Source organism: Odontesthes bonariensis, chromosome 16 (assembly GCF_027942865.1).
Source record: "Odontesthes bonariensis isolate fOdoBon6 chromosome 16, fOdoBon6.hap1, whole genome shotgun sequence".
Taxonomy (NCBI): domain Eukaryota; kingdom Metazoa; phylum Chordata; class Actinopteri; order Atheriniformes; family Atherinopsidae; genus Odontesthes; species Odontesthes bonariensis.
In genome coordinates, this window is record NC_134521.1 from 2,571,384 (window position 1) to 2,592,770 (window position 21,387).

The window sequence follows — 21,387 nt, forward strand, 5'->3', positions numbered from 1 at the left end:
ATACAGCCATCTGCTTAGGGAGAAAAAAGAAAGAAAGAAAAACATCTGTTACTCATTCCTAAGACAGGCTATTTTTTTCTTGGGGGGGGGGGGGGGGGGTTAAGTATTAGTTTAGAAAAGAGACTAAATTGAAGTATTTCCTCCACATGGTTGTACAAGATTGCTCAATTTGCTTTCAGAGTTTTAAGGAAGATTTGACCAAAATGAGTTAGTGACAAGTTGTTACTATGGCAACACAACACAGCTGATATAGTCAGCGTATGAAATGCAGAACATGTGAGAAGCACGTAAAGAGATGGTGAGAGTTTGAGTTAAAAAGAGGAGGGAGGGGTGAGGTAGAGGGGGAGACTGAAAAGGCATAAATATGAAGTGAAGCCGTGAGTGCTGAGCAGAGGAAGAGCGGCAAACAAAGAGAGGATCTGCACGTGGAACCTGGTACGTTCTCAGTCTGCAGCCACAGTTTACGGCTAGTTATTGTTATAGTTAACAATTTGTTTTATTGTTTAAAGTGTGTAGAAAATATGTAGATATACACTGAAAAAAACAACTCATAAGATTTACTTAAAAAGCCTTTGTAAGTATTTGCACTCAGATGATTTAAGTAATATTTAATGCTGCAATATCAAGTAAATTTTACTCACCATAAAACATAACAGTTTTGAAGATATTAAGTAACATTTACTTAATTACATCTAAGTTTTGAGTTATATTTATTTAAACAAATTAAGTAAAGTCTACTTGTTTTTCATAGGTAGGAACATCATTTTACTCTAAATTTTAAGTAAATTTGATATATCTGTAGTATTTGCTGTTATGAAGTAACTCAGTAGATTTTAACGATACACTTTCAGAGTAAAGTTTATGTAGTATTTCTAGCTTTATGTACATACAACTATTAAACATTTAAATTGTATGAGGAAACCTAAGTAAAACTTACTCTTCCCCCATAATTCATGTATTACGTTAATAAAATGTTTAATTTTACTTAAGAAGCTCGAGTTCTTACTGAATCTTAAAGGGGAACTGCGGTATTTTCAACATTAAGCCTCTTTTCTGAGTCGTCTGCAATGTTTTAGAACCCCCCTCACCGCTTTTTTGATGTTTTCTGCTGTCTAGTAAAGCAAACTTTCTGTCATTGCTGTGGAAGCACTGTAACCGCAGCTCTGCCTCCCCCTGCTGAATGATTAAAGAAAACACTGATGCAGCAGCAGCCATCTTTAACCCTTAACACTGTGTTTAAATGCCCCGCCCAACCAAAGCCCCAAAATAAAGCAACTTAATTGAGTTTTAAATCCAAAATCTATTCTGTATGATGAAACCACCTGTTATTTATCTATTCAACTCAATTCAATACATATTTTATCATGTATTTTTTGTTACACAATACAAAAAGACAATCACCAGTTTTCAGGATTACACTTTTTTTTTTTTACCACAAACCAACTGTCAGTTGGACCAACAGTTTTCTTGTTTTCTCAGTTTTCTTTTACATAATAAAGGTTTATTATTGCTATTATATAAATGTGAAGTAATTACTTCTGAATTAATTATATTGAAAGGGAAAAAAAACAGTGAACTTGTTTCTGCTGTTTAACCCCTTAAACGCCTGAATTTATATAGCTGTATATATAAAAATGTTTTGTGTGTCTTTTAGCCTTTAAGTAGATGGTAAATAATGCTGAGATTATTAATTTCACTTTTGCACAAAAAATAAATAGAAATTTTGGTATGTTGCTTATTTGCAACACCAGGCATAATGGTCAATAATAAGATAACAACAACACAGTAATATAACAGTGAAAAAACAATGTTTTTTTATTCACCCTTTTTTTTAAACATATTTATTTATATAAAGGTTCCTAGGTCCGTAGTGAATATGGACTAACCGGCATTGGGGGAATAAAGATGCTATCTCAGCTGGTTGGAACGGTTTGTAGCATATATGCAACAATAAGGGGTTAAAATCCATCATTCATGAGGAAGTTAGCCAACACAGCTAACAGCAGTTTTTAAAAAAAACTTTCTTAGACAGAAACATATCAATTCAAAGGCATTAAAATGCTTCAATTAGCTGAGGAAAGTGCAGATGTTATGAAGTCACTGTGTATTATAGTCAATGCAGCTTTAACCCTCCTGTTGTTAAAGTGAGCCACTACCATGTTTAGCTGTAGAAAAAATACCTTAAACTATCTTTTTCCAACTGGAAATGTTATGACTTTTCCTAAAGGGACCCCATCATTAGAAAAAGTCACACTTTATTTTTGTTTATGTTTCCATGTGGGCTGTACACCACTAGGGTACAAAGATTGTCTTATGGGTCATTTTTGACCCGTGAATTATAAAAACATTTAAATGACTTTATCGGGATAAATGAGTCAGGACGTTTGGTTCGTTTTTTGACATACGGATCATATATCAAAACATCTCTCATTGCAACTTATCAGCAACTGAAATGTAAAACTTTGTTGTTGTTTTTTGTTTTATTGTGATCTGCAGTGCTTTCACACCCAGCAGAGGCGGATGTACAGCGGGAGGATGGAGGGCAGTAAGCCAGAAAACGCCCCTCCTGGCCGGGGTACAATGAGGCCGGACCACATGGAGAAGCAGCACAGACACACGGATTCTGTCCTCACGGCGGCTCGGCTTCTCCGCGGGGGATGGCTGAAAGAAGGGAAGACGACAACAAAATGCCAGCGTTCATTTTATGACCACTCTGCAGGTCACCTGTCTCACCCCAGGACCGCACGATTCGTGGTTGTGAACAGGAACAGAGCAGAGGACAAAAAGACGGCCTCTGAAAAACATGCAGACGAAGCAAATGGCGACGAGGCGTTCTCAGCTAAAAGACAGGCTCATCACACAGGTGTGGCGGGTGTCTGGTCACCTGGCCGTCACATTACGTGCACACGACCTAAAAGGATGAAGGCGCCGTTACTTCCAGTAATAGCTGAGATGTAGCTCTGATTGATAAAAGACTTTCAAAACTTTAAGGGTGCTCCTTAAATGATAGGAATGAGGTTCCATGTATGCCACATGCACACTGACCCTTGTTTTTTTTTTACAACTTAATTTTTATTCATTTTTTCCACAATGGTAACATGACGAGTCAAATTTCCCTTCATGTACATGTTTACAGCTGCACGTCATCTCAGCAAAATCAGTTAAATATAGTAGTTCAATAAATGAAAACTAATAAAACATAGGACCAATTACACAGATATGAAGTGAAAATTAAATCAAGATAAATAACTGAACATAATTTAGAAGAAAAAATAATAATGATCATTTTAATAGTTGGCAGGGCAATTTTATTTATAGAGCACAATTCATACACAAGGCAATTCAAAGCTACATAAAATCACAAGAAGGAAATCATTAGAAATTTAAAAATTAAAAAAATAAGAATAAAAAAAATAATAATAATTAAAAAATTAAAAAAATACAAATTTAAAAACCCATTAAAAATTATCAATAATTAACTAATTAAAAAGCAAAGAGTGCAGATAAAATACTTTCAGGTGTCATATGCACAGCTAAACAGAACTGTTTTCAGCCTGGATTTAAACACTGTCAGAGTTGAGGCCTGTCTCACATCTTCTGGAAGGCTGTTCCAGATGTTAGGGGCATAAAAGTGAAACGCAGCCTCAGCTTGTTTAGTCCTGACTCTGTAGTAGTGATGATTTGAAAGGGAAAGACAAAGAAATAATACAAGTAGAAAAAATAAATGATTTTTTTAAAGGAAGGAGAGAAAGAAGAAGGGAGGAAAGAGAGGAAAAAGAAAAGAAAAGATCCCCTCTAGGTATCAAATGACTGGTGGTGTGAATGTATTTAGTACCTAAGCAGAAGTCTTATGCTGTACACTTATTGTATTAGCAGAGCTATAACAGGTTTCCATTGTTTAATAAAAATAGGTTTCTAAAGTCTTAATGAGGATGTAATTTGCTCCATCTGGTAGATGTCCCATATTTTTTTAATCCAGGAGGCACACTGGCCCTTATGAGAGGAAAATATATTCAATTTATATATATCAAATCATATATTTCCATATATGGGAAATTAGGGCATTTATTTTAAATATATCACCATATATGCATGGACCATATATGGCGATATATCTATATATCTTTATGTGTATGGAAATATATTGCATCAATGACAAAAACTGCTCCACAATTTTTTTTTATTTTTGTTATTCTTTTATTGAAAGAGTTCATTTCTACTGGTCAACTGGTTTAAAAAGAAGTCGATGAAATATTCTGTCATCTCACTTTGTTAACAGTTACATACATTTCACATAACAAAACATACATGTTGGCGTTTGAAATAAGTTCTTACCAAAGACTTGAAAGAATTTTGGCCACTTTAATTTCTATTTCGAGTCAGCTGGCCCCATAACGCCTTTTTCGTATCAACAACTTTGTAACATAAATCATAAATCAAACTGATCTGGGTGTGCTTCAGCTAATCAGATTTAGGTTCGACAACTTTATAAGCCCAAAAACTGAGTTCATGTTTTCACAGAGACTTTCACCTCAGCTTGTTTTTGACATCTTGGAGATAACATGACTTCATTTAATCAGTCATTCGCTTGGAAGCATACACACTACTATTTCTTGCCAGTTTGTTGCATACTTTGCTCTAGAAAGGAGGTATATATGCATAGAGGCTGGCATATTGTGGCAGATCAATAAGCAAACATCTTTCTTTAAACATTCAAATATCTGCTTCCTGCCATGCAAATCTTTTTTCAGAGGAACAATATATTTGACATGGATCAGTGATAATGATACATGATGGTTCTGTTGGTCTACTATAATGTAATAGTAAACCGTAATTATGTGTCCATTCTATAATAAAACTTTGAAGCTGCTTCTTTTCACTTCTCGAGTAAAATCCTGTGAGGAATATTATGAGTCCATTGACCAGAATTCTGCTGAAAATGTGTACCTCTGTATTGGACCTAAATGACGGAGAGTTTCTGTCTCACAGCCAGCATTTCTTCACATGTGAGTTTTTATGACCAATGTAAAAATAAGCATCACAACCTGATCTGTTACTCAGTTTCATACTGTAGTTTCATATAAGTGCTTATATGACTGGATCCAGGGCTGGAGCAGTAATTTTAAATGTGGGGGTGTTCCAGGGGGGGCACATGAGCACCACATCAAGCCCATAGACACGACACTGAAGCTGGCATCCGATTCGGATGGGCATAAAGGGCCATTCTACTGCATTTTTTGCATTTTGATCGCCCTAAACTAGGTCCTGTATGGAAACTACAATAGCTACACTGTTCAAATCTGGATGGAATTATTCTAAAAAGGCTACAGATTCATTAAAACCTTGTTTGGGATTTGTAAAACCTTTCTCTGATTTGTAAAAATGCAGAACAGGGCCATTTTACTGAATTTTGATCGCCCTAAACTAGGTCCTGTATGGAAACTACAATAGCTACACTGCTCAAATCTGGATGGAATTATTCTAAAGAGGGTACAGAGTCTTTAAAACACATTTTATGATTTGTGAAAACTTTATTTGGTCATTTGGCCACCGACAGAGAGATGGTGTTGATTTTAGGGGTCGTAGAGCCGGATTCCTCTGCATTCACTTACCGGTACATGACAACTTGACTTGCAAAAGATGTCAATTTTCTGCTGCCTCTTCCTTTTTGGCATCTCTGCCTCCTTCTTCTCTCTATTCTCTTGTCAATTTTATTCACTGCCAGCCATCGGTGAGTAACAGAAGTCTCACAATATAGTTTGTCTCTGACGTAATATCACATTTCGCGGGCCGGCGGCCGGGTCGCGGACAACAGTCTGTGATTGGGTGAATGTCCGCTCAGTTTGACCAATGCCTTTTCGTGCAGCGTAAGGGGGATGAGGTGCGCTCCATTTTGTATGTTGGTGCACTATCAGGGTGGGCAAACGGGTTTACCTTTGGAAAATGTGGGGGGGGGGAATCATCTTGCTGTAAAAGTGGGCGTGTCGAAACACCCCCACGGGTGCGACGCCCATGACTGGATGCATTTAGGAACAGCACTTTTAAGAGAATCATTCCTCACAACAACTTGTCTTTATGAAAATTATTTCATTATCTATAAAGGAACAAACTGGGTGCCATGGAACATTTTTAGTGTTTCCCCATTAAATAATTCAAAGCTATATCCTGAATGTGCCCACAAAGGCCCCCACTTCCTTAGGGTTGCAAAATTCTCTGAATTTTCAAAGACGGAAACTTTCCATGGGAATTTAAGGGAATTTATGGGAATAAACTGGGAATTTTCAAAATTGAAGGTTGGCTCTTCTAGGGAACTTAAATATAGTTTAGGAAAGTATATTTTAGCATAATCCTGACTTGAATCTGAGGCCCTTGCACCTGTAGCCGCCATCATCAGCCGCCTCCGAGCGCAACTGGTCACCGTTTGGCAACGCCCACACAAAGGTTGGCAACAGGCTCACAAATGTGAGAGTGGAAAAGCTGGTTGGCATTCGCGCAAACCTAAAGGCTCTTTGAGCCGGACACAGAGCCGTCCTCAACCAGGCTGGAAAGTGACACTGAGTTGGATGTTGATGAGGCCCAGGAAGAGTCTATTGACTAGAGATGGGAATCGAAAACCGGTTCTTATTGAGAACCGGTTCCCAGTGTTTCAATAATCGTTTGGCAATTTTGCAAACGATTCCCTTATCGATTCCAGTGGGCGCGAATGACGTCACCACGCAACGTTGCGTGGCGAGTCCAGCGCAGCCAGCAGCCAACAGTAAACATGGCGCCCAAGCGGTACAAACGCTCGAAAGTTTGGTTACACATCCCTAAAAAAGACGACAACAGGGCAACTTGCAAAGTGAATATTTCACCAAAGGGAGGAAATACTACCAACATGCAATAACTATGAATGAATGTCGCGTTTTCGATCTGCTCCGGACTAACGTTGGTGAATCTCAACCCAGCAACGTTAGCAACGTTAGCATGTCCTCGGCTAACACTGCAGGTAACTAACTAACAAACACTGCCTATCATGTTAGCACCATTTGCCTCATTGTAAAAGCTGCTGTTAGTAACGGTTAAGGTTAAATGAATGCCTTCTCAGGCATTACATTTAGATGAAATCATGAGAGACAGAGCCTGACTGGCTCAGAGCCAGAGGCTGGTGGTGCTACCCCCAGTTCACCTCTACCTCCAGCTTCTCGTGTTACTTCTAAACTAAAGAAAGTTGATGCTAATCGACCGGTTTGTTGTCCTTTTTCTCCAAATGAGAATCGATAAGGGAACCGACAAAGAACCGAATCGTTAAGCAGAATCGAAAATGGAATTGGAATCGTAAAAATCTTATCAATTCCCATTTGACTGAGCAAAAATGCAGAGGATTGCTTGAAGGAAGATTTGCATGTTTAATGGGACTTTGTGGAGATTTTTGGATGGGGGGGGTTAGGGGATGGGTAATATTGAACCCAACACTCCTGTTTTTGTTCATCCATGAAACAAGTAATTAGAACGTGTTCTACTCTATTTACAAATAAATCTGTTGAAATATCTGTTGAAAACATTTTGTATGGATGTTTTCTTATGACTTCTGTTCATATTTATGCTTGGATATAATATATTCCCATTAGTTCCCATAATTCCCATCATTCCCATGGAAAGTTTCCAATATGGAATATATCCAAAATTCCCAAGCTTAACTTCCCATGGAAATTTACCGGAAACTTTCCGCCCCTTTGCAACCCTATTCCTTACAGATTCAGGTAAATGAAGACAAATCCAGATTAAATGACACATTTACCCACGGGCACCCCATGCCAGCTGCCAACAGAAGTGCCTTTGCTTTAGTCCTGTATCGTCTAAGGGTCAGAGCCTCTACAGTGATCTAATGATTTTGGACTTAATTTTCAACTGTTTCATTAGGAAAAATAGATTTTACATTGGTGAACCCACAGACCAAAGATTCAATGAGCAGGAAAACAAATAGCTGAGAGGCAAAGCAACTCAGCGAATACAAAAACTCCACGAAGGCCACGAGAAGATCTGAAGACAATTCTGCAAAAGACAAAGTCTCACCCAAAGAAGGAAACGATTCCCTGTGTCCTCTCGGTTACTTTGTTTAGATTTTCTTTAGAGTCTTCCATCATGTGGTTGGAAAAAAAGTTATTTTGAGCTTTGTTGGTGTGGAGAGCAACCTGTCCAGCTACATCTGATGTGTAACAGGGAAGTGTTTGAAACGGAGAAACCCATCACTGTGGTCTCTTGTTGACTCCATCCAGAAGAGGAAGTTGACATACAATACCATCATGTAAAAGTACTGAGTACAAGGCTAAAGCTAATAACGATACTTCGATAATGACAATCCGTCTGTGGATGATCAGCGTCAACAAACAGTGGTAGCAGGCTTTTCTCTTTGGCACCCTGTGGGACCCTGTGGCACCTTTTGGCACCCTGTGGCACCCTGTGGCACCCTGTGGCACCTTTTGGCACCCTGTGGCACCCTGTGGCAGCCTGTGGCACCTTTTGGCACCCTGAGGCACCTTTTGGCACCTTGTGGCACCCTGTGGCACCCTGTGGCACCCTGTGGCACCCTGTGGCAGCCTGTGGCACCTTTTGGCACCCTGCGGCACCCTGCGGCACCTTTTGGCACCCTGTGGCACCCTGTGGCAGCCTGTGGCACCCTGCGGCACCTTTTGGCACCCTGTGGCACCTTTTGGCACCCTGTAGCACCTTTTGGCACCCTGTAGCACCTTTTGGCACCCTGTAGCACCCTGCGGCACCTTTTGGCACCCTGTGGCACCCTGTGGCAGCCTGTGGCACCCTGCGGCACCTTTTGGCACCCTGTGGCACCTTTTGGCACCCTGCGGCACCTTTTGGCACCCTGTAGCACCTTTTGGCACCCTGTGGCACCCTGTGGCAGCCTGTGGCACCCTGCGGCACCTTTTGGCACCCTGTGGCACCTTTTGGCACCCTGCGGCACCTTTTGGCACCCTGTAGCACCTTTTGGCACCCTGTGGCACCCTGTGGCAGCCTGTGGCACCCTGCGGCACCTTTTGGCACCCTGTGGCACCTTTTGGCACCCTGAGGCACCTTTTGGCACCCTGTGGCACCTTTTGGCACCCTGTAGCACCTTTTGGCACCCTGCGGCACCCTGCGGCACCTTTTGGCACCCTGTGGCACCCTGTGGCACCCTGTGGCAGCCTGTGGCACCCTGCGGCACCTTTTGGCACCCTGTGGCACCTTTTGGCACCCTGTAGCACCTTTTGGCACCCTGTGGCACCTTTTGGCACCCTGTAGCACCTTTTGGCACCCTGTGGCACCTTTTGGCACCCTGTAGCACCTTTTGGCACCCTGTAGCACCTTTTGGCACCCTGCGGCACCCTGCGGCACCCTGCGGCACCTTTTGGCACCCTGTGGCACCCTGTGGCAGCCTGTGGCACCCTGCGGCACCTTTTGGCACCCTGTGGCACCTTTTGGCACCCTGTAGCACCTTTTGGCACCCTGTAGCACCTTTTGGCACCCTGTAGCACCTTTTGGCACGCTGTGGCACCTTCTTAAGCATCGTAGGGGGCGCTACAGAGTCAATGAGCAACTCCCAAAAATATAAAGTTTAGATTCTTTCATGTCGTCAACTGGCAAGTGGCGCTCACAAAATTTCAAGAGTTTGCGAGCACCTTTTGCAAAGAATAAGAAAGAAAGAGTCCTTGCAGTTTCACTGCTCGGTCCCTAATTACTGATTTCTATAACATTTTCATTTAACATTTGAGGCAGTGATAGGTACAATGAGCAAATTCATTTCTGGTGCAGCATGTCAAGCTGACTTGTTTCCTTTTTTCTTTTCTAAATGGGATAATGAAAGTCAAAATATTAGATAGGAAACCTATCATTTCAGCATCATCAAAATAAGAACAGCATTATATATATATATATTATATATATATATATATATATATATATAATATACATAAAATACATATAATAATATTAAATATTTAAATATATTAAATTTATAATATATAATATAAATTTAAATAATATATAATATATAAAATACATTATATTTAAAATACAGTAACAAAACACAACTATGTCTCCTATGAAAATCTTTTGTGAGTATTGTGTGTAGGTGCACTAACATCAACTATTTATTGCACAGATCTGACACCAGTTTAAGTTCAGTTTTTAATTCATACATTTAAGAATGCATGTTTGGATCAGTGATATTATTAAAAAGCAGAGAGGCTGGCCTAACGTTTCTATATTCTACACCTTACAAGTTACTTGATGACTTTGTCATGAATTGGCAGAACAAAGCATGCAGGTTTCCTACCACTCATTATCATTTTTTAAATTATTATTTGTTATTTGTAGGGTGGCACAAGTAGAAAATAGACTGAGAAAGATGTCCAAGTTTAGTCAGTGAGATTAAAGTCAGGTTCACTCATTTTTATGGCGACACATTGAGTCAGTACTTCAAAGTAACCATCAGGTATGACTGACTGGACCTCTTTTTAATACCAACCACACTGCAAAAAGTGAAGTAAACTCTATTAGAGTAACTGTCATAATTTCTAAGTAAGTTTTACTTAGGTTTCCTCATACAATTTAAATGTTTAATAGTTATATGTACATAAAGCTAGAAATACTACATAAACTTTACTCTGAAAGTGTATCGTTAAAATCTACTAAGTTACTTCATAACAGCAAATACTACAGATATATAACATTTACTTAACATTTTGAGTAAAATGATGTTCCTGCCTATGAAAAACAAGTAGACTTTACTTCATTTGTTTAAATAAATATAAATGAAAACTTAGATGTAATTAAGTAAATGTTACTTAATATCTTCAAAACTGTGTTTTATGGTAAGTAAAATTTAATTGACATTGCAGCATTAAATATTACTTAAATCATCTGAGTGCAAATACTTACAAAGGCTTTTTAAGTAAATCTTATGAGTTATTTTTTTCAGTGCAGCTGAATATGTATTGTTATGAATATATATTTCATGACATACTTACATATATATCTTTGCAGATATTTTCCAGTATATGAAAAATGGAAATTCCTTCTGTATTCAGTAAATTTTTGGTACATTTACCATATATAATATATATTATATTCTTCAGTCTGTATCCAGTGATGGTCTTAATGCTCAGCTAACCCAGAACATCCCATAATTAAGCTGCTAAAGACCTCTTATGTCACACCGTTCTTCACTTTGCCAAAGAACAGCTTACTCAGAGGTTCAAAAAAATAAAAGAAAGCATCTTCCATCGCAGCAGGTGACACCCAAAAAGATCAAACTTCTTTACAAACGTTTAATACCCGTCGTGTAAAATCGCTCACCATCAAGACAGACATTGGTGTAAGACTGAATGAGCTCAGTCTCCACAAAAGGTTGTAGTCAGAGGTTTTTGTTACAACTGCATAGGAAATACTTCGGGTTTATTGGCCAAAAACATTGCTGTAGTTACTCTTTGTTCATCTGCATTGCATGGTTGCGTGTTTAAATGTTATTTCCTCCCACGTTTAATCAAAGCTCTTCAATTTGCCTCTAAATAAAAAGCCTGTCAGTCTGTTAATGTACTGTTGCAGTTATAACAGTTTGAATAACAAAATATTTCTGGTTACAGTATCTCTTAATCTGCCTAAAAGTAACATATTTATGTTCTCCAGCTGGACTCAACTTACCTTCCGGCAATTGCCCATTTTGCATTTCTACGCCAAGCATTAACAAGTCTTAAAAGTAACACTGACCAATCTGCATTGTTCAAATAAAAACCCTAGTTTATACCTGGTTTTGCCATCTTAACACAGAAGACAGCACAACAGCCACATTTTATACAAGATGATACACAACTTGTTGGTGCTCATTTTGAATTGACAAAGCAGAGTTCAGTTGGATCACAAAAATTATAACAAGGAACCCTCACGGGTCACATTATTCGACTCAGGCTAGAAAATTGTTGAATTGCGCAAATTCATGGCATGCAACTTGTTTGAATATGAAACTTCAACCATAATCAATTTGTAATCTTTAGGACATGAACAGTAACATTAAAAATACAGATATTCTAAGTAAACAAATACTTAAAAAAAGCCAAACAGTGGCTAAGCAGACCATACTGGCAAAATTAAGCCTGCCTGGCAGGAGAGGAGAAAGAAAAAATAAAGTGGTTAATATAGACCACACCCACACATTCATTTTCAGGTTTTTTTTTAAATTTGCCAGAAAGTAGCTTGCGGTCCTACACACAAGGATGGTGGGTAGAGGAAGAAAAAAGAAAAGAAATTTGACAGTTTAATTCTACCCAGAAACCTAGAAGCATCAGAACAGAAGTTACTGAAAACTGTTTATTTGTCAAAAAAGCTCCTTTACAGCGCCACGATTTTCAACCTGTAAAGCCAGCACACATGTAAAATACAACCCTTACAATACATTAGAATCAAAACAGGTACCAAAAAGTACAGTAAAAATTACACTTCCAGAGGAAATGTGGAGGGGGGAAATAAAAAGAAAAAAGTAAAGACGAGGGGAAAATAAAACCTAAAAATCATAGGATATTTTTTAAAAGAAAAAAAAAAAAGAAAATATGGGGAAAATAAACAAAACATGGAAAAAGTTATATTTAGGATGTTGTCTGTACAAATGGTCGTCTGTCATAAAAGAGGTCTAGTATGGCCCAGTGTGTCCAGCCAGCCATCGGTCTCCCTCGATCACCAAGTCCTGAGGACAAAAACAGTTTCAGGGTTTAAACGCCAACTATTAATTACAATGTTCACCGTCTTGCCCGAGGCTTTTTCAGCATCCCTAAGGTTTAAAACTTTCTATAAATATCATTTGTTTATTACTATTTTTCTTTATTTGTAATTGATTTATATACATTTTGTATTATTATCTGCCAATTCAAATATTTGTCATTTTATATTGATCTTATTCATCTATATAGACCGGTGTATATACATTTTGTCTTACTGATATTACTATATTTACTCTCACACATTTATTTGTTTGCTTTCTATCTAAATATATCTATCTGCTGGGGCTAGGTGCCAGAGGGATAGGGGTGGGGGGGTGGATATCTGTTTTGTGACACATTGAATCTATATCTGCAAATCTAAAGAAAATAAATAAATACACTGTAATCATTATTGTATGGAACTCTATTGTTTATTGTGTAAAACTCAACAGATTGTTCAAAAAAAAGTTTCTATAAAAACCAACAACCCTGATTTTATATATAGTTCATTCATACCTGGAAACGCAGAAAAATAATATAAAACCATAGCTTCTCTTGGAGGTAAATATAATAAACTGTATTCTGAAAAATCCATGGTCACAAAGCCTTTAGAGTTTAAGCCCCTGCGTACCTTACACTACCTCAGTGATCATCAGTATGGCTTGTAGCTAGTCTGGTGTGCCCCCCGTCTTGGGGTTTTCCCATAGCTGGCGTTGCCCTGGTCTGCGGGGAAGATATGGAACAAGCAGGTCAGAAGGCATACATCTCACATTCAGACACTTTGACATGCAATATGCTCATTTTTTTTTTTTAAATAGTCAACTTCTATAGAGAAATCAGCACTGTATTCAATAACTAACTTAAGCATTTTATTCAATTAAAACAGTAATGATTAGTTTTAGTGGTACAGTGACAATAGCATTTGAAATATTTTGCCAAAAAGTCCACTTTGAGTTTTAGAACAAAGCAAATGTTGAGGTGCAAATACTGGTAAAATGGACACGTTAAACTGCTCTACCTGTCCATTAAAGCTGAAATGGCTACATATTTTAACACTTTCTGCAGCATTTCTCATCAAAACATCGAACAGATCTTACTGTAATCATATCCAGGACCGTATCCATAGTAACCAGAAGAGTAGTCATAGTTGCCATAGCCGCTGTATCCACCATAGCCATAACCTTGGTTACCATAGCCCTGGTTCCAGTAGTTTCCGTAGCCCTGGTTCCAGCCTGGGGTCTGACCTGAGACGTGCACATAACCATTTCAGTAAAACAATTAAAAAAAAAAAAAAGGCTTGGAATTAAAACGTGACAACATTCTAAGTCTTTTTTTTTTTTTAAATCCTGGACCAAATGTTTTGATGAAGCCCACAGCATCATGCTTAACACCAGATGGGGCCAATTCATTGGTAGGGAACTATGAGCTGGAAACTGTTCTGCTGGCTCATTTTCAGATGAGGAAAAACACTGGATTTGCATTTTATTTCTAAAAACGGCCGACATCTGAAAAATAATTATTGACCAGGTGAAAAGACGACAGAATGTTGTTACCTCCACGGCCCCTTCCACCACCACCACCACCCCGGGCCCCATAGCCACCTCCACGTCCTGCTCCGTACTGCTGCTGCTGGTACACCTCTTTGGGCTGAGCGATCTTCAGCTCACACTGAGGACAAAAAAAATTACAATTATTTATTTGTTTGTGTGCTAAGAAGAGACAGGAAGCACCAACTCTTTCTTCTTTGGTTAATATGAGCAGGTATACATACCCTGCCTCCCTGGATGGTGTGGTATTTCTTCTCCAGACACTGCTTTACACTGGCCTCGTCTTTATACGTGATGAAAATGAACCCCCTCCTTTTCTTTGATTTAGGATCGATGGGGAGCTCAATGGTTTCAATCTGGAAGAAAGGGGATTAATAATACAAAATGTGTGACTAAGTACTTTCAGCAGATATTACTGGAGTACCATAAACCACAAAGAACACAGGAACTACATATTGTGATGTATTAAAAAAGAAAAAACACTACTGTGTTCTTCCTGCAGCTCTTTTATAATCAATGTTTCCATTTAGGCAGATTGTTCAGAACTTGCCTCTCCAAAGGCGCCAAAATATTCCCTGATTGCTTCCTCAGTTGCCTCGGGATTCAAACCCCCAACAAAGATCTTCTTGACGGGCTCCTTTTTCATTGCCATCGCTCTCTTGGGGTCGATCTGACGTCCGTCAAGTCTGTGTTCCTTCTGCTCTAGCACCTGCAGACAAAAACGCAGTCAGCAAAAATCCATACATCTACATCACGGCAATAACCAGCGACAGATCTAATGTCCGTCACTGGTTACTGGCTGTAGAAGTGGCTCACCTTGTCCACGCTTGAGGAGTCTTTAAAAAGCACAAAGCCAAAGCCTCGGGATCTGCCGGTGTTGGAGTCCATCTTGATGGTGCAGTCTGACACCTCACCGAACTTGCTGAAGTAATCCTTCAGGTCCTTTTTACTCGTGTCCCAACTGAGACCGCCAACAAACATTTTACTGCCAACAGAGGAGGAGACCAAGCAGTTTAGGTTGGTGCAGAACAAAGTTAGAAGTTAGTTTTCTGCAAAAAAAAAGCCCAACGTAACCCCACAAGTAGATCAGCACTAAATTATAAACCAGTTAATGGACAAAAAAGGAAAGACAAAAATAAACTAGCATCCGTTAAGCAGTTCTAAAGAAAAAGGTTTGGGTTTTTACAGGATGCGAAGAGCAATATAAATTTATCATTTATCAATGTGTTTTATATGCAAAACATGTCTGTACTCAGGTGTTCCAATCACTTTTCATACAACTCACCCAGCATCTTCTTCTCCTTTGCTGGCATCAATCTTCCCTCCATCTGTGCCATTGTCCTGGCCTTCATCCTGACCTTCGCCTTCATCCTGGCCTTCGTCCTGGCCTTCATCCCCACCCATCAGCTCCTGCTCAGCTCCATTCTGGTCCTCCTCTCCCTCGTTGCCGTTCTGCTCCGACGTCTCCATGAGCTGATTCTCAGTGTCTGCCATTCTGACTGCGTCTCTTTAAAAGACTAAAAACGATACAAGGCAATCTTTGATTAACCAGTAAAACAAGTTGCATTTTGAGTGTGAAAATAAAAGTTACAGGAGGAGCTGGACTGTTTGCAACTAGTCACCCAACTTCTATACATCATTCCTAAGGAGTTAAATGAAATATCATCATGGTACAACAGAGTTATGTTCAATTTTAATACGGTGAATCTTTTGTTTACTCTGAACCAGTGTTAAATTTAGTAGTTAAACTTAAAAATGATATGGGAAAAGGTACAAATTTACCAGTTATTTTATTTAATTGGGCAAGGCGGCATACACTGAAATACACCAAATTAACTTCAACAAAGGAAGAGACGTTAGCCCCTTTTCAATGTAAGCTTTAACAAAAAGTTAAGGAAAAAAATTCACAAAAATATTTATTAATACTTAAATAGCATGGCACCTGTGAAAGACGACAATGTTGTTGCCTTTGAAGAGTGCAAATAATCAAATTATGCAGCAATTATCTCTAGTGGTCCCAGAAGGTCTGAGGCCCTGGCAAATTTAAAAAAAAAGAAATATATCCATATGAACAATTTCAGACGATCTTTAGTTGTTTTGCTTAAATCACACTCATATACAGCTGAATGTCATCTTGGAAGTCCACATTTCTGTTGCCATGCTGGGCTTAAACGATTTCATCCCCCATTTGAACCACTTTTTTTTTTTCATAATATTTTCAAAGAACAAAATGTACAACTTCATTTCACATCAGTTATGTCACTTGAGCAATAATCTGGTGCAACAGAATGTAATATATATTGTCCCAAAAGTTGATTATTTTTTGGAGGAGCTGCTAGCTAACACAAAGATATAAACCGGCGTGGGTCTCCATGTTAAGTGTTCAAGCAGACCGCGCTTTGCTCTACTAAGGCCACAATAGCAACCAGGCAGCCAGACAAAAACAAATAAAGCAAAAAACACCGTTAAATCAAAAAGGAGAACACAATTACACTACTAACAGAGTTACCACAGTGGTTTACTGTTCAGTAATGTGATAATGTGGGGGATAAGATATTCATTCAGCGTAAAAACCGCCTTGACGCACATTAGCTCCTCTGAGCTAATGTGCTACCAGCTAGCTAAGCTAGCTAGCTATATTTGCAACTAACGTAAGGGCACCACGCAGATAAAGGCTAACTCGCAAGCAAAAAACTGAGGAAAAAATGGGTATTTATATAAAGAAGACAAACATTCTCCTATGTAAATAGCGATGCCCCCCCAATGACAATAAAAACCGTGTGCTTACTTAAAGTGAATAAACCGGGGGACGCCGAGTCGCTGCTCAAAATGGACACTCTCCAAATTCGCCGCTAACTCGTGGCAATATATATACGACCGGATGTGCATAGCGCTGGGTGACGTGGTAAAGAGGTCGTCGCTGATTGGACGGCGCGGTCTGTTTTTTAAATTAAAAACCGTCTGTTATTGGCTGACTGAGCATAAGCTTGTAACAAAAGTCAAATTCAGCGGCCATATGTTCTTCCTCCTTCCTGTCTTTTTCAATGCTTTCAACAATGATGTTCGGTGTACACAAAGGCATATCTGAAGCCGTTGCGTGAAAAAGGGAAACATGTTGTTTACTGTTGGATTTGCATTTCACTTCCTTTTCAATAACAGAGCCGCCATGTTCGTAGTTTAGTCAGATATGACATCAAGATGTTTCTACAATTTGCAGAAGGAAAACGAATGTAAATAGTTTCTTATTTATTTTTAGTTAAAGAGTTGTGTATTGAGGTATATTATCCACTGTTACTGTGGGCAGTGCGTCGGACTAGGGAGGGTAAACGGTGCTGTTTACCCAGAAAAGGTTTTTTATTGTGTTTCATTTTGTTAAATTTCTAATTGATTAATATAATGAAAGACAATCTGTCTGAATGAAGTGGTTGCAAGACTGAAATTCGAATTAACAATAACGATGGCTGTTCTTTGAGGGCCCTGTCACCCCTCTAAAACTGTGCAAAATGCGTTAGTCCATACATACCATAACCGAGTTATGCAAATGTTGAGTGCAGCCAGACAGCCAGAGGAGAAAGTCTTTCCCTAAAACCCCCCAAAACTGTAATGTTTTGTCCGAACACAATTATTCTCCTTTTCTGCAAATATAAATAAAGATGAGTGAGCAGCCATTTGACTTTTACTATGCTTTTTTTTAAAAATCAAATCAAATTTATTTATATAGCACATTTCATGTACAAACAATTCAAAGTGCTTCACATAAAATAAAAGCATTGCAGCAGGGAGTGGAAGAAGCATTAAAATACATAAAAGAATATAAAGAGAAACTAATAAAATCATTTAAATGAATTTAAAAACAAGCAACAGTCCAGATAAGTTCAAAGATATCGTGCAGATTTCATGCATAGACACATGAGAACAGAATTTTTTTTAACCTGGATTTAAAAATGTCTCCATTTGATGAAAGTTTAATAATCTCCTTCTCTTTAACCTGATCTCTTCAATGTATAGGTTAAACTAAGATCATCTTTGTGCTATACCATGGGAAAAATATGCATAAGTACTATCAGGTCAGCATGGGGGCCCACCAAGATGATTTCTACATAGGGCCCAGTTTTTCATGCTACTCCCCTGTCTGTGGGATTCATAACTCAGTTTGCAGCTTTGCAATCAATGCAAGACTACAACTACAGCACGAAACAAGAGAAGAGATTAAGCTCGGAAACCTAATCTTTGTTATTGTGTTGACTGTTTTGGAAAATTCAGACACTTATAAAGATATCCAGTAGTTAAGCCATTACAAAAAGTGCATGTTTATCATAATAAACTTTGTCTATAAAATTCAATCTTCTACAATGCTCTGTGAGTCTGTGGTACATACAGCGTATGTAAATGTGTGATTGTTTTCAGTTGTGCCCTCTGAGTGGCAAAAACTGTTTGACTGGCTTCAATACACAGAAAACAGGGCTAAAAGTGAGGGCAAACTTTCTACAACTGGAGTTGATATTAGCAGAGTAAACCAGGCTTTGAAAAACATATGCTAATGCTTACTGTCTTTGCTAATGGAGATATATTTAGATTTAGTTGTACTACTTGAAGAAATGTGTTTGATAGCCAGATCTGAACCTCATTTACCCTTACATTTACATTTTACTTTAAGAGCAATTAGTTAATTCTTAATGGAATTTTATGAGACAATCATTGAGAATTTAATGGTGTATAGTATGAAAGGCAGCTGTAGGATATTTAAGGATTAAAGCAGTACAGAGTCAGACAATATAAACTACATAGAGAAAGTGAATTTGAATCAAAAGCAAACATCCAGTATTGGTCAAACTCTTAAATATTGATCACACAGTCTACACTTTCTATTGTCTACAATATTAACAGTTTAACTGTCATGGGGACGGGACTGGAAAACAAAACCCTTCCCATTTTGAAATTAATAAAGTATCACTGAGTTCTAATCCAGTTATAATTTTTAATATATCCCAACCCTAACCAGGGTAAATGAAACAATAAGTTGGTATTGCTACATATATCACGATTTCTAAAGTGTGTCAACCACCACGATATCTAGTGGGGATATAATAAAATTTTAGATGCACAGGGGTGCAGATGTGTAAGATTCACAAATATCCAAAATCTGTTTTTTCATATATGTGATATGATAATGTTGATGTAACGCAAAAATAGAAATAAAAAGAAAAAGGTGGAAGAGGGCGCATGAACAGTCTGTAGCATGCACAAGATGGCTGAGTAAGAAATACAATTGGCAGTTTACTTAAATGTATATCCCAGCAACACAGTGGTGAGTCAGGTTTGAGTGTTTAATCATCCACAGTGAGCGTTTGGTCACCTCTCTTTCGGTGGTTTAATTCATGAACATCCAGCCAACAATACGAGACCACCCAATTGCACTTGCTTCATATATTCTAACAGGCAGATACAAAGGATTTGGATCCTGCGTTATTTGGAGAAAGTCTACTCCATTCATCCACCCGAAGCACGTTATGAAGAAAGATCAGTTTAGCAAAGCTTTCTCTGCTTTGAGAAAACCTAATCAAAAAAAAAAAAGGTCTCATCTAAAGGCTACAAAAGAAACTAAAAAAAAGATGTTTTTTTTTCAGTGTAGATTCTAACAACTCATAAGATTTACTTAAAAAACCCTTTGTAAGTATTTGCACTATGATTTAAGTAATATTTAATGCTGCAATATCAAGTAAATTTTACTTACCATAAAACACAACAGTTTTGAAGATATTAAGTAACATTTACTTAATTACATCTAAGTTTTAAGTTATATTTAATTAAACAAATGAAGTAAAGTCTACTTGTTTTTCATAGGCAGGAACATCATTTTACTCAAACTTTTATATATCTGTTGTCATGGCTTAGCCCAAATGCAGAACACACACACAAGACCGATATAAATAATAAACGTTTATTGCAAATAAGACTGGATGGTCGGCAACTGAAGATCCTGGAACTGGATGAGCACTGTACAAGAGGAGGAAATTAGCAGAGAGTTGTTTAAGGATACTGAAGGTGAAGTGGATGACGGCTAACTGTTGAGTGAACGAAATCCGCCAGGGAGGAGTAGTGAGGTTCTTGGAGAATCCGGAGATGGGATGCGTTGGAGGGTGAACAGCGTTTGGTCAGATAAGCTCTCCAGAGGGTTGGCAGAAGGTTTCGTGGATGGGGGTAATACTCTCAACTGAGTTCCTAGGCTTGATCCAAAAGCGAGAAGTTCTAGAAACACCTGGTGTCAAAAACAGGACAAGATACATGAGCAAGATTTGAGCATAGACTTGGTCGGGGTGGTAACAAACGTACCATACATGTGAACACTCCGACGAGGAACTGCAGACAAGGTGGTTCCTTTAAGCCTCTCCTGATGAGTGGATAACAGGTTGCACCTGTTGCTGGTGCCTCCTGAAGCCAGACGCCACCTCCTGGAACAGAGCTGTAAGCAGCAGCCAAACACAACCAAGCCTCCAGAACCTGACATCTGTAGTATTTGCTGTTATGAAGTAACTTAGTAGATTTTACCAATACACTTTCAGAGTAAAGTTTATGTAGTATTTCTAGGTTTATGTACATACAACTATTAAACATTTAAATTGTATGAGGAAACCTAAGTAAAACATACTCTTACCCCATAATTCATGTATTACGTTAATAAAATGTTTAATTTTACTTAAAGGGATACAAGGTAGTTTAGCGGCAGTATAGCGATCTCTATTGGTCAACCTGAAATTACACACTGTCGTAAAAATGCCCACCTGTACACACCCACTAACTAACCATCGTGGCGAATGCTGCCGTTGTGTTATTTAGTCAGTGCAGTTAGGTCATCTGATTCACAAGTGTAGACTGCCCACGTAAGATACTATAATCAGAGATTTTCTGAAGAGAGAACTCAAGATAATATGCTATAATCCTGTTGAATCCATTTTCATGTGTAGATAGCAATTCTTGTTCGGATCAAAACGCTATTCTTATTCTAATCAGGTCAGTCCGTGTATTTCTGAAGCTAGGCTACGTCTTGAACTCAGGAGGAATTAGAGCACCATCATCACCTGTCTCTTCACGATCTAAAACGCAGATCACTATGG

General features: G+C 38.5%; 1 protein-coding gene across 4 annotated transcripts; it reads right to left on the minus strand.

Annotated features, from left to right (window-relative positions):
• Positions 1–12,325: 12,325 nt before the first annotated feature.
• Positions 12,326–17,154, minus strand: LOC142401848 (heterogeneous nuclear ribonucleoprotein A/B-like). Of its 4 annotated transcripts, none has more exons than XM_075487312.1 (9): positions 17,061–17,154; positions 15,558–15,789; positions 15,089–15,257; positions 14,823–14,981; positions 14,497–14,628; positions 14,327–14,393; positions 13,823–13,969; positions 13,357–13,448; positions 12,326–12,712 (listed from the first exon to the last, which is right to left on the minus strand). In XM_075487312.1, exons 2-8 carry the CDS (start codon positions 15,764–15,766, stop codon positions 13,378–13,380), a joined length of 954 nt encoding a protein of 317 aa, XP_075343427.1. In that variant the 5' UTR covers positions 15,767–15,789; positions 17,061–17,154; the 3' UTR covers positions 12,326–12,712; positions 13,357–13,377. The 4 variants fall into 4 exon arrangements, with proteins under 4 accessions (XP_075343427.1, XP_075343426.1, XP_075343424.1 ...); XM_075487311.1 differs by having other exon boundaries at positions 13,367–13,448; positions 14,279–14,393; XM_075487309.1 differs by having other exon boundaries at positions 14,279–14,393.
• Between the last annotated feature and the right edge of the window lie 4,233 nt (positions 17,155–21,387).

Coding starts and splice junctions, on each gene's coding strand:
- LOC142401848 (XM_075487311.1), bottom strand. CDS start 15,766: ATGGCAGACACTGAGAATCAGCTCATGGAGACGTCGGAGCAGAACGGC. Junction 15,258..15,557: donor AAAGGAGAAGAAGATGCTGG/GTGAGTTGTATG, acceptor CTCTGTTGGCAG/TAAAATGTTTGTTGGCGGTC. Junction 13,449..13,822: donor CGGTCCTGGATATGATTACA/GTAAGATCTGTT, acceptor TCTTCCCCGCAG/ACCAGGGCAACGCCAGCTAT.